Below are 12973 nucleotides of genomic sequence, written 5' to 3'. Positions count from 1 at the left end.
TCAGAGTTCAGAGTGATCAATACAAACAAGCTTATGGAACAAATGAGTAGTCCATGTTCAATTGTTCAATGTTCTAAGAAGGGAGAAGATATGGACAAAACACTGTTGCAGCCTTGCAGATGCAAACAAAACTGTCAATCTCAACAAAAAAATGAGCGAGCCACAAAATAACTGAATATGAATAGGAATAGGCATGTTTCTGATCATAAGTTAGGATTGTCATACTTCTCTTCTACCTCCAAAAGTAATTCAATGAATCACATGTGAGTTCTGATTCCTTTCAACATAACTCAGGATTCTAGAGAACTTTCAATATGTATAGCTAGCAGTTCACCAAATTGAACCTATACTTTACAACAACGAACAAAATTGTCAATCAAGTGATAAGCAAAAAATCAACATTCCCAGATGCACCTCGGAAAAGCTGGGCAATAATTTAATGGCCAATTGACTGACTAACAGAGTTTGCCACGTTTGTTCTGCTGACTTGCATCCAGGCTCCAAGAATTTATCTTGTAATGTATCAAAATTGTGCGGCTTTAGCAGGTATCACTGTCTATCGCCTTTCCAGACACTAGGAAACTACAATGGTGGGCCATGATTGCAAACTTAGGACCATACATGAATATCATTTGATTTTTTCTGTTTCTTCTTTTTCCTTCTTTCTTTTGTATCTTGCCTTCCCTCAGCACGTTTTGATTGTTGTGATCTTATTTCTAGTAATTTCATTTTTGCATCCCGGAAGAGTGCATCTGACTTCAGAATCATCAATTGCTAGAACACAATATAAACATATGTTTTCAGTTCAGCAAAACTAAGATATAATGTCAGCTACAATTATTTAGACGGGTGCAAACCTTGAGGTGATCCATAGCTGCCAAATTAAAACCAAGAGTATCTTTACATTCCTGAAACAGAAACATATTGTAAGCAAAGCACCTCAAAGTTCCAAGTTTTCATGTCAGTGTATGGTATAATACATATGCCATAGGCAACTGAGACAGTATAATACATATTCCATGGGGTTCTACTCAAAAATATATTACTAACTTCACAGGGAAGAAAATGAAAGGTATAAAACACCATTTACAGGCAAAAAACTATAAAAGTAAACATAATTTTACCATGTGAAAAATAAGGAAAATTAAATATTCGAACATTATAATTGTAAGTGTTGCACGTAATGTCTATGGTAAGCATGATATTATTACTTAATGACCACAAGTCATGTGATATTTTATCAAGTTCATCCTACTCTACCAGTGACAAGATAATGTTTTTGTGATGCACCCATACAAACATACTAATGAAAGAAGTGGTTCATCTACTTGTCAAATTTATGGGCACATTGGACAGTGGGTATTAAATACTGCACCAAAAACTACACAAGATGAAGTTTACTGATACATTCACAATTATGTTGATGCTGAAATTCTTTTGTGGAATTCTGGTACGAAAACAAAACATTACAAAATTACCTTAACTCTTGAATGAAGAATATCTTTAAGAACGGTCAAGACCGGTCTGGCAGAAGCAGTGGCAACCAACTGATTGTGGTGTAACTGCAAAAGCACCGTAGCTACCCTGCAGACAAGCTCAATCTGCAAATATATTGTAAACAATCACTTAGAAAGTCAACGACATTGATGCATTAAAGTGATCACCATGTAGTCTCTAACCTTATCGGGATTCAAGGACCAATCCTTCAAGAAGGATAAGAGCTTTAAAGCATCCGAGAACGGCAAAGCCTGCAATGTACAGTCATTTACAATTTATGAAACAAAATTATGAACTTAATACACATCAACACCAGAGTATGGTATTACTTATATTTATATATATAAAAACATAAAGGAGCTCCCTCACCAGTAATGTTTGCTCCAAATCATTAGTATGAACATTTGAAAGAGAACGGAGTATAAAATTAGATGGAGAGTGACCGAGCATAAGAATATTTGGTCGGAATTCAGCAGCCTTTCCCTGTTTCGTCTCTTCCTGAAATTGATAATATAAAATATGGAACGAATAACTAAATAAATATTTATAAAGATATCACAACTAAGAGGCAAGAGCATGTCCAATACTAAAACACCAAAAAATTTAAAATGAAAAAAAAAAAAAAAGATATCCAAATTGCATCTATCATGTTTGAGAAAATGCATGATGGCTATTGATAATCCATATCCGTCCCTTTTCCCACTTGCCTACTTATGTGGCAATGATACAAACATCCATACTTGCTTCTATTTTTGAACCAAGTACAACATAGTGCTATTTTACATCCATGTTTAAGCAGCGCATTGAAGATGTTCTATTTTTTATTAGATTATAGATATAGCATCACTTCTAGCATGTCCGATGCAATGCTATAAAGCCTATAACTAATGTCTATATCTAAAACTTGACATCAAAAATAAAACACACCACTCCAATGCAATGCTAAAAACGGGTTTAAAAAGAATTATACTATACTTGGTGCAAAATATAGAATTGCGTATACATGTTGCTATAATGGACACGTAGGCATGTGAGTGGAAAATGATTGAAATGGATAATTAAAAACTCGCATAAATTTTAAAACATTAGATAGGTACATTTGGTTATATTTAGAGCTATTTGATGCCATTTTGAAACCATACATTGGAGTCAATGGACTACAAATTCTATGTTAGCACTAAAAATACCTTTTCATTTTGTAATATAGCAATAGGTATTTTACCACTAGCCACCATCACTGAACTTATAACAATGAGTTCGACATGATCTAACATGTCCACTAGACTACATGAGAAATTGATAGGAGATGCATGTGAAGTTGTAGAACCATATTCATATAAATCATGTTATCATATAATCTTGGGCATAAATTCCTAAATATTTAAATTGTGAGACAAGAATTTTAGAGTGAGTACACACCAGTAGACCTCAAAGTACAGAAAAAACTGAAATACACAGAATAAGCCTAGAGTGTATAGATATGGATATAAATAGACAATTCAGACATATAGAATGAGACATTACCTCATGCTCAGAAATGCGCTTCAGTTCTGCTTCTGCTATGTCTAGTGCTTCAATAATGGAGTCGGTGCCAGTGAGGGTTTCTTGTGTTCTCTTTCCTGCCAATGCAACTGCTCCCTCTTCAGGAACTTCTTCTTTGGGGGCATACCTACTATCCAAAGTGTTATCAAGATCTGCGTCAAACATATCTTCCAGCCTTTTCTCTTTCTCTTCCTGTGAATGTAAGGAACGTATTTACACATAAAAAGTAAAAGAGAATGTTGGCTCATAATTTGGGAAAAGGAAATCATAATAATTCACAAAGGTGAGATACCTCAATGAAAAATGGTTCTTCCGTACGATCCCAACGTCGTATAGAACGATCATGAGATCCAGTGACAATAAAATCACCACGATTGCTGATTGAGAGACACCACACCTCAGCATGGTGTCCTTCTAAAGTTAAAAGTAATTCAAACTTATCAGCATCCCAGTACTTAACAACACGATCTTTTCCAACACTAAACAGGTAGTGAGTATTTTGGACAAACTTCACCGCCATAACACTGCCATGACCAATGTTTACAGGTTGTCAATACAACTTCAACACACACATAAACACTTTAGACATCAATATAAGATATAACGAAGCACCTATCAGCATGGGCAAATATAGATCTATGGCAGTCACCAAAATCCAAACCCCAAATCTTAAAATTTTTGTCTGCTGAGCCAGTAACTATTAGGTCCCCGTCAGATGATATATCCATACATAACACAGGAAGCTTGTGACCGTATAACGTGAGGAAGAATTTGAGAGAATCCATATAGTATACCTGTATTTTAGTATAACAATGGAAATAGCATTAAGAACTACAATGTAACTTGATATACAATTCTAGATATTAAAAAGAAAGATAATGGAGGACTTCCAAGCTCAGTGCTGTGCGATAATATGCAGAATAAAATAATCAAAGATAAAAGAGTTCTATTAGACAATAACAGTAACTACAAAAGAAAAAATCTTTATAACCCCCTGCTTAGTGCTTATACATAATGTGCCACTGGTACCCTATTACTCATCTCCATAGTCCATATATCCAGTCTTCTCCCCTTTATTTAATGACTCACTCCCTGTATATTTAGGTTCCTCTACTCTTAATGGTATGCTCCATAATATTATGATGACACAACAAATATCATCTCTCCCGAATATGACCTATCCCCCCCCCCTCCCAAAAAAAAAAACAGATATTTAACAGCACATTCAGTAATTTAACACGCCTCTTTCTCTTCTCCCTAACGTAAATATTATCAAATATAGCTTAAATAAACAGAAATAAGAGTAGCGCATAAAAGTATTAAGCTCTGTCATGTTCACCGCCAGGGAAATCACAACTCTCAAGCTATGTGCCCTTTAGATTATTATATAATTAGAGTAAAAGCTGGTGTGATCCGAATATATATATATAAAAAGCCTTATTATGAAGTGGCACCAAAGAAAATTAAAGATGCAATGAGTCCCAGTTCTGAACCACCACAACATTTTCCACTTGAATTCTGATATCAATACCATGACACAGGAGAAGAGAATGAAAAAACTTTTCCTGAGAATTAACTAAGTTGTGTAGCTTAAATGCTTTACTAGCAACTATAAGATGCATGAGTGAAAGTGAAATAGATACAATACTGCAGACATACATCACAAGCTAACATTGTTTGTTTTTGTAAATGAGAGACACGAGAAGATGGCATAAACAGATTAAAGTGGTGAAGGAAAAGAAGCAAAGAACATTCTAACCAAAAAAAAATAAAATCTAACCTTCACAGTGCAATCCAGAAGAGCAACAGCAATATGTTTACCATCCGGACTAACAACAACTACGAGAACATCATCGTTCATTTTCAAGTTTTTCACATTGGAAACTGTCAGCTGCTTCGTACCCTGCTAAAAAAAAGTGAACTTAACCCAAATCCTGAAAGAACGAAAAAAACAAAGTGGAAGGACTAATACAATATTTCAGGGTAAGTATTTTTTATAAGAAATCAAACCTTTCTAGTTCTTTGGTCTAATTTTACAAGTAAACTACTCTCACACAGGATTCTCATTCCCTCACAATGATCTCATTAAATGCTGGAAATATCTGAAAAATGAGATTATGAAATATAGAACAAATTTTTGCACTTTCATGTAGTGTCACGTAAGTACAGAAATATAAGATAGATTCATATGCATAAAGATTAGAAAAATTACACTTCTGGGCAACTACAAATGTAATTTGAGCTAAGACGGTATCCACAGAATCAACTCACTGGCTAATGTATGGCTACATACTTAGGAGTACTGTTATAATATGGATGCCTCTAAAACAGATATTTCCCAACCCCACAAGTGAAAACATTCATCAATACACTTACAAAACATTAAATGCCTAACCCAGCAAAAGCTAATGCAGATTGTAATTGGCTTATTAGAGAACCTATAAAGAATTTACCTGCTCAGCTTTCGGTATAGTTTGATACTCCCAGAATTTCACATCGTGATCTGTACTCCCAGTTATAAACCCATGCCCATCAGGAGTCGAAACAATAGATTGAATAGAGCCACCATGCGCTTCTACTACTTCAACACATGTGCCACTCCTAATATCAATGACTTCTAGAGTCCCACCTTTTGTACCAATAACCGCAAACTTGTCACCGGGAACAAATATACTGCACAATCCATATCCTGAGTCAATAGTACGAAGGCAAGAACCAGTACTTGGGTTCCATAGCTTTACTGTACTATGGCTAGTTGACAATAAAAGAGTGTTATCTGAGCTAAGAGTAACACTTCTCACATCAGATCGGTGTCCCTGGAGCTCAATAGCAACAGTTTTTGTGGTTGAATCACTTTCTATTGAATAAATTTCCAACAAATTATTGTTCAATGACAATGCCAAAGTGGCTAGGGAACTCTTAGGAGTGATCGGACAGAATGAAATAGAACATATTTTCTTGCCAGCTCTTACTGTCTGAGTGAGCTTAAAAACATCAGCCACTGTGACAACTATAGTACTCCCTTCCTTACCTCCCTGATTTGCAACTTCAGCTTCAGTTACATCAGCTCCCCCTTTTGAAGATTTTTTCTCTTTCTTACGATTAATTCTTCTCTTTGCCTTCCGTTTGGATTCAGATTCATCCAGCACCTTGAAAATCTCCACCGTCTTCCCTGCAGCTTGACAGGCCAGCAGATTCCCAACCTTATTAAATCTTACAGTTGCAACTCTATCCTTGGTCTGGCGTGGAATTTCTCCAAAAAAATTTAAGACTTCCCACTTGCTAGTGGCCAGTGAATCCTCACTACTCACAAGTGTTGTAACATCAACATCAGACTTGTCATCCACTAAATTTTGCTTAATATTATAAAATCTGAGTTCAGAGTCAGATGATCCAGTGACCAGATATCTCTCCTCTGGGTCGACATCCAGGGACCATATTTCGCTATGATGTCCACTAATAATTTGCATACAATGCTGCGTTTCAAGGTCCCATACTCTCAGAAATTTGTCTTTAGAGGAGCTAACAAGTTTTTTGCCTGAATTCAAGAATACAAGATCCGTAACCTACAATACAAAATCCCTAAATATTAAACAATACACAAAAAAAAGCATATGACAACACACAAAACATCACATCCTGAAAGTTAGTTCTAATAGCAAAACCTGATCACGGTGCCCACGAAGACGAAAAAGTCCCGCCTCCCCAACCACATCCCACAATATAATATCATTATCTTTGCTTCCAGAAGCAAGCGAAGATCCAAGTTTGTTAAACCGAAGCGCAGTCACAGCTCCTTTATGTCCGTTCAACGTCGTCTCACAAGTTCCTTTCTCGGAATCCCAAATTCTTATACTACCATCAGCATAACCACTTGCTACCTGCACAACACAACCTCTATCAATCCACTTTCAAAAACAAACACATTACGCCACATAAGCAACTGTCCAATCACAACAACAAAACTAACAGAAACCCCAATTATCGAGTCCGCTTACTAAAACTCATATAAACTAAAATCTCTAATAATTTTCCAGACACTTGGCATAACAAAACACTGAAAATGAAATTCAATTAAGAATGTGCGAAAAATATATACCAGAGAAGAAGCAGGGGAAGCGGCGATGGAAGTAACGGCGACTGAGGGCCCACGAGAAGAAGCTGACGGCGTTAGGGTTTTAGTACAGACGCCTTGACGGACGTGCCACACGCCTATCTTCTCTAACGCCGGAGCAAGCAAATGTTTGCCGGACCTGTCATAACATATGTTTGAATCCAGTGAAGCGATTACTCCAAACGACGTCGCCGGCTCGTACCGGAGATAAGACTTCACCATCTTTTGCTGTTATTTCCGTTTGTGTTTTTAGGGTTTTAGGCAAAACAGAAGCCCTTCCGTTGGTCAATCAGGGTTTATCATGAAGTTTGCGAATTTATGTTTTGGATTGATACACACATGCGATCCGGCCCATTATATCTATGTGGGCGCTCAGCCCACACTTCTACAGTATTGCTAATGTAATTTGTTTTTTAGCTAAATTTTATTTTTTATATATATTTTTTTTAACAGCATTGTTCGAATTTTATTTTTATTTTTATCTTTATTTATTTATTTTTTATCATCATTAATATAGTTTGTAAATGTATGATAATAATGGGCGACAAATGCGATATAAAATGTTTGTGAATTGTTAATTTATTCATTACAGTATATACTCGTCGTACTTTTAGATTTTTGTTCATAGTTTTATTTGAAGGATTTTTCCTGCGTTACAAAAAGGTAGATTATTTCTGTAAAAAGATAAGAAAGTAATTATACATTTCAAAGACTTTCACGGTGAAAACATAACATAGAAAAGTCAATCGTATCAACAAAATGTAAGAGCAACTCTTTTTATGGAATTAAAAAAAAATATTTTTTATTAATATTTGTTGCATACAATCTCTGATAAAGATATATGGATATCTTTCGAAATCTAATATCAAGCTCAGATAAAGATAAAAACATATGGAGATTTTTTGAACTCCAACTCAAAGTGGCTCTTTTTAGAATAGTATAAAGAGACTATATAGGACTGAAGAGTGGAGACTTCTCTACAGACACCGACTATACCAATTCTAAAAGCTTTAGAACCAAAACTAGTATTCATTGAACCACAGTTGACAGTGCCGCTGCATCAGTAGTTTTTACTTGCCACTTCTAATTTGCTATTTCTTGACAATTTCTCATATAATATTACCAAATCAACACCCGAAAAAGTATAAATTTCTCTCCCATGCATCTTACTTCTTACCTGTTTATGTAGCTCAGACATAATATTTTTCAACCTAGCACACGATTCTTTGCAAGGCTTGCATGCACCTCAGATAGTTTAACAGGTCAGATCATAAAGGCTTTAACAAAAACTATGCAATACAATCACACGAAACGACGAAAACGTTTCTGATTATTGCCACATACTTTTCACGTCAACATCTTGTCACTTAATCAGATCTTACTACTAGGATTTAACCATTTGTATGTTTTACATAGTACAAAGTACAAACTTCAGGGGTACTTGGTGAAAAATAATAGGCTGCCTGAAAACAAGTAAATGGCCAAAGATATTTTTCATAGCATCACTAATCTAACAATTCATGAAAGGCTACAATTTTAGAGATAACCCAAAACATTTACTGGCAACCGAAAGAGATCCAAGACGAGTACAAAGATACCAATAATCACATATGCGGAGGGGGAGGGGGTGGACGAACACCCAGACCCTGCATCTGCCCTGGAAAACCTTGTGGTGGTGGTGGCACAGGAGGTCTTCCCATCTGAGTACCAGGGGTAAAATTTGACATTGAACCACTACCAACTGGGGGAGGCGGTGGAGCAGGTAGATTTCCACCTGGTGGCATAGGCCTTGGTCCATTTACGGCCAGAGGTGGTGGTGGAGGCGGCATAGAACCAGGTGGTGGACCCCCAGGAGCATTTCCCATTGGCGGCGGCGGTGGTGGAGCTTGGGGTGGAGGAGGCAAGGGCCTTGGTGGGACACCAGGAGCTGATGTTCCATTGGCTGGAGGAGGTGGTGGCTTGTTTGCCTCTGGTGGCTTTATTTTAAAGTATAACTGAAGCTGGAATTTGGTTCATCACATAGAACTGAATTAGTATAGTGTATACAGGCATATTATCATCCTATCTTAATGAATAAATATAAGCTCAAGGTCGCACTTGAGCTGTACTTCCACGTAGTAGCTTTACAGGGTAAAATCAGATATGTTTTCTACTCTTTCTTTTTCCTCAAGAAGTTCCATATTTTAAAGTCAAAAGGCAACTAAAACTTGAAATTTTATGTGAATTTCATAAACTGGCACAGAGTAATATTATAATTAAAGCAGTTAGCGGGAAGTTGAAAGCTATACTGATCCTCAAAAGTAGTGATAATTTCATATTATAACCTTTTTTTAGTTCATGTACTAGTTACATTTTCAAAGGTCAGAAAGTGGAACAGAGGAGAGTCGCATCAGCTAGACAAGGGCAATCTCATGTATAAGATCTGGGCTCAATGGCTATATTAAGACATAGGTTCGAGCATTTGCATTTATCACTGTACAAAATTGTGAACATGGAAAAGAGTATGAGAAAGAAATAGTAGAAACATACCGTGAACATTTTTGAGTCTGGATCCCAATGTGAGAAGAACTTTGGAGTCGATTTGTCAATCTCAGTGCTAGGAACCTAAAATGCAATGTGAGGGTTGAAATAAAGGTTAAGCGACTCCGACTGAATAAGTATAGATAGGTAAATGGTTCGAAATCACTTATTACAATAAAGTTTGGCAACTCTGACTGAATAAGTATACATAGGTAAATGGTTTGAAATCACTTATTACCTTAAAAGCGATGATATCATATGGATCAGCTGCAAACAGAAGAAACTGATATTTCTTATCGAAAGGTTGGACCCTCTGCACAGTTAAATAATCCAAAGTTAGTCTATTGTAACAGGCACATTTTCAAACGTTCACCAAATAAATTTGTAATGAATCTACACAATAAGAAGTACAAAGAGACAACAGAAGAGAATTAGTAATACATGTACGATATTTCACCAACAACTACTCAGATAAACTAAACATTAACTAATTTCATTATCAATCCAATCCCAAAATTGAATAAAGTAACATGTAAGAAAAAGGAAGAATCAAACTGCACATGCAGCTTATATTGTTGATGTAGGACAAAATTGAACAAAGTATGGCTGAAAAGTTGAATTAAGTAATTTAAATAAAAAAGGAGAAGATAAACTAAAGGTATTTGACCGCTGACAAACACTGCCACTGAGTTGAAGATATATCGTTCACTTCCAGTTCAAAGAGCAGGACTTAACTTTTGAATCCAACTCTATACGCTACAGAATATACGGGAATCCAATGAGTTTCAAACAGCAAAGTAGACCTAGATTTACTAGAATGCAAGTACATGCTTAATAGGAAAACAATCAAAAGACATTCTAACAAACTCACTTTGAATTCCTAAAAATCACTACCCAAAAAAACAAAAGAAAAAAAAAAAAAACATTAGCTGTTGTGTCTTTATTAGCATAATTCATTAAGTACTGATTCCTGAAAAGTGTTATATTCAATATATAGGACGCACAAGAAACATACAACATTGTAGCAAAAAGTAAAACCAAACTGTCACTTGAAAGAAATCCAAAAACAAAACTGAGATGAAGTGGTTAAATATACCTGCTCATAGGATGACATAAAACGATGCCTTGGCTTCACATTATCTTCGATCTCAGGATATTCAATCTGCAATAGAGATTATACTCATAAAATAATTTAATTTTCGGAACACATAATCCACCACCAATAATAAATTCACACCAAAAATAAGTTCAACAGCTCATTTATTGACCATTGTTGTCACAGCAGCAAGTCGATCGTCGAATGCCAGCTGGGCAACAAGTCGACTAGTCGACAAATTACTGATACAGGTGGGTGTGTATCATATGTTTGATTTCTCACAACAGAAGTCCCACATTGGTTTATATATTATTTACAAAACAGATGTATTAAATACAATTTGCAAGCATCTATATTTCATTGACTAGATTTGCACTAGCAATCCGATAAGTCAACCGGACAAGTCGACGTCGACAATCAGCAAGTCGAACTTCATTCCTCGACTGATCGACAAGTCGTTAACTAGTAGCGACCAGTGAAGTGCCATGACAACAACTAAGTTAAATAAGAATAGAATGTTCCAGCAATCAACCTCTTCTAATAATGCTTCATAATTTTGTTTTTTACAAAAGGACTCTTCTACGGTTAAAACACCTTGGTTCATACTCCAGAATCCACACAAAGAACAAAAGTAGGTCTTGCGTATTTAGATTTAAATCACAATGCTTAGCTTTAAATTAATGTCTTAAGGCAGAATGGCACTTGGTTAAAAGTATATGAATGCTGTATGACAGAATGCAAGTGAAAAGGACCATACCTGAAAGAGAAGAGACCGCTGCTTTGTCTCTGGATCAAACTGCTTTGTCACACGATATCCAGGCCTCCCAATTTTGACTGCAAACACAAGAAAATAAACATTATGTGACCTAAAATCTTAGGAGTAACACACACAGTATAGTAACCTTACATGATCCAACAAAATCAATAAAAAATATTGAACAAAAAAAAAGGATGTTCAGGTCTCTAGAAGCCTAATGTTAAAAATTATGCATAGCGCACTGCAGCTAAAAACCCGCCTATCCCAAGAAAATACACATGGCCTAATTTTGTCAGGTCAGCAACTCAGCATAGTCCCGCAGTTATATTCTTGTCATAACAAACCCCGATATAAAATACTTTACCTCTAGATAGGCGGAGTCATACTACGAGACAGATGTTCCTCCTTTGCAACTATCAGTGAAATTCTCAACTTACCAGTAATCTGCAAAAGCTTTAATAATTCAGAACCACCACGCAAGGCACACTTATTTACATGTCTAAATTTTAGTGTAGGCTATGTGTTAAGTTACGACAAAGTGTGGCCGGTTGTCTTCATTTAATTAAATAGACACAAAATTTACCCTACCATATCGACCACAACTCACAGATAACAAAACAAATCGCACATCTTCTAAACCCCGATATCGCAATAAAACAATTATCCCTAAATCTTCTCAAGACACATAAAATACCGAGTAATCAAGCTATTAGCATCTAATTACCAAAAACATACAGCCTAATTATTAATTCTCTGACAAAAAACAAAACATAAAAAAATAAATATAATCAGAAATAAATATTACCAGATTTTTTGAGATTGACTTTGCGCTTATGAGGCTGAGGTTGGGCCGGAGCATCCTTAGCTTCACGAGCAGCTCGTTTAGCCAAATTGGTCTGGTGACGCTTGCCTTGGGTATGGGCCAGATAATTACCCTCATTATTATGCAGCGTTAAACAAAGCTTGCACTCATAGCTACCCAGATGATTGCGCATAAAATAGGGATCTTTGGCCAGATCTATGGTCTCCAGAGCCAGCCGTCGGAGCCGCTCGCGCCGGTCGATGGCTTCGTTCTGGGCCGAGGCTGCGCCTCCGCTCCCTGGCTTCGAACCCCATTCTCTATCCATTGCTGATGATTGTTCGGAGAAACAGGCTAGGTTTTTACGAGAGGGTGGAGAAGCGGCAGAGTGAATTTAGATTATGCTGAGACTGGTGGGCTGGGCCTGCTTGCTCTATTTGTTGGACTTCGAACCGCCGGTCTAATATAACCGACCCAAATTGTGAAATCCGAAATCGACCCGAACCAACCTTCTTTTGGACCGATTAAAGCCGATAGGTTTTTTGTTCTTTTTGACAAAATTAAAACCGATAGTTAAATTTATTTTCAAAAAACCGGCATAGATTAGGTTGGGTCAAGATTTAACATATTATAATCATTAACCAACCC

The 12973-nt window shown here is 36.3% G+C and overlaps 2 protein-coding genes across 2 annotated transcripts; both read right to left on the bottom strand.

Moving 5' to 3' along the window:
• Positions 1-154: 154 nt before the first annotated feature.
• Positions 155-7477, bottom strand: LOC108227893 (uncharacterized). Its single transcript, XM_017403276.2, has 12 exons — positions 7139-7477; positions 6705-6920; positions 5493-6605; positions 4820-4942; positions 3652-3833; positions 3332-3563; positions 3022-3231; positions 1867-1995; positions 1680-1748; positions 1479-1601; positions 858-908; positions 155-774 (listed from the first exon to the last, which is right to left on the bottom strand). Exons 1-12 carry the CDS (start codon positions 7373-7375, stop codon positions 610-612), a joined length of 2850 nt encoding a protein of 949 aa, XP_017258765.1. The 5' UTR covers positions 7376-7477; the 3' UTR covers positions 155-609.
• A 985-nt stretch (positions 7478-8462) lies between these two features.
• Positions 8463-12755, bottom strand: LOC108224534 (uncharacterized). The gene is made up of 6 exons (XM_017399183.2): positions 12332-12755; positions 11527-11603; positions 10770-10835; positions 9912-9986; positions 9683-9757; positions 8463-9153 (listed from the first exon to the last, which is right to left on the bottom strand). The coding sequence occupies exons 1-6, from the start codon at positions 12651-12653 to the stop codon at positions 8758-8760; spliced, it is 1011 nt and encodes a 336-aa protein (XP_017254672.1). The 5' UTR covers positions 12654-12755; the 3' UTR covers positions 8463-8757.
• Between the last annotated feature and the right edge of the window lie 218 nt (positions 12756-12973).

The sequence above is a fragment of the Daucus carota genome, chromosome 6, assembly GCF_001625215.2.
Source record: "Daucus carota subsp. sativus chromosome 6, DH1 v3.0, whole genome shotgun sequence".
Classification (NCBI taxonomy): Eukaryota; Viridiplantae; Streptophyta; class Magnoliopsida; order Apiales; family Apiaceae; genus Daucus; species Daucus carota.
The sequence above is the reverse complement of the archived record's forward strand: the minus strand, read 5'-3'. Positions and strand labels throughout refer to the sequence as shown.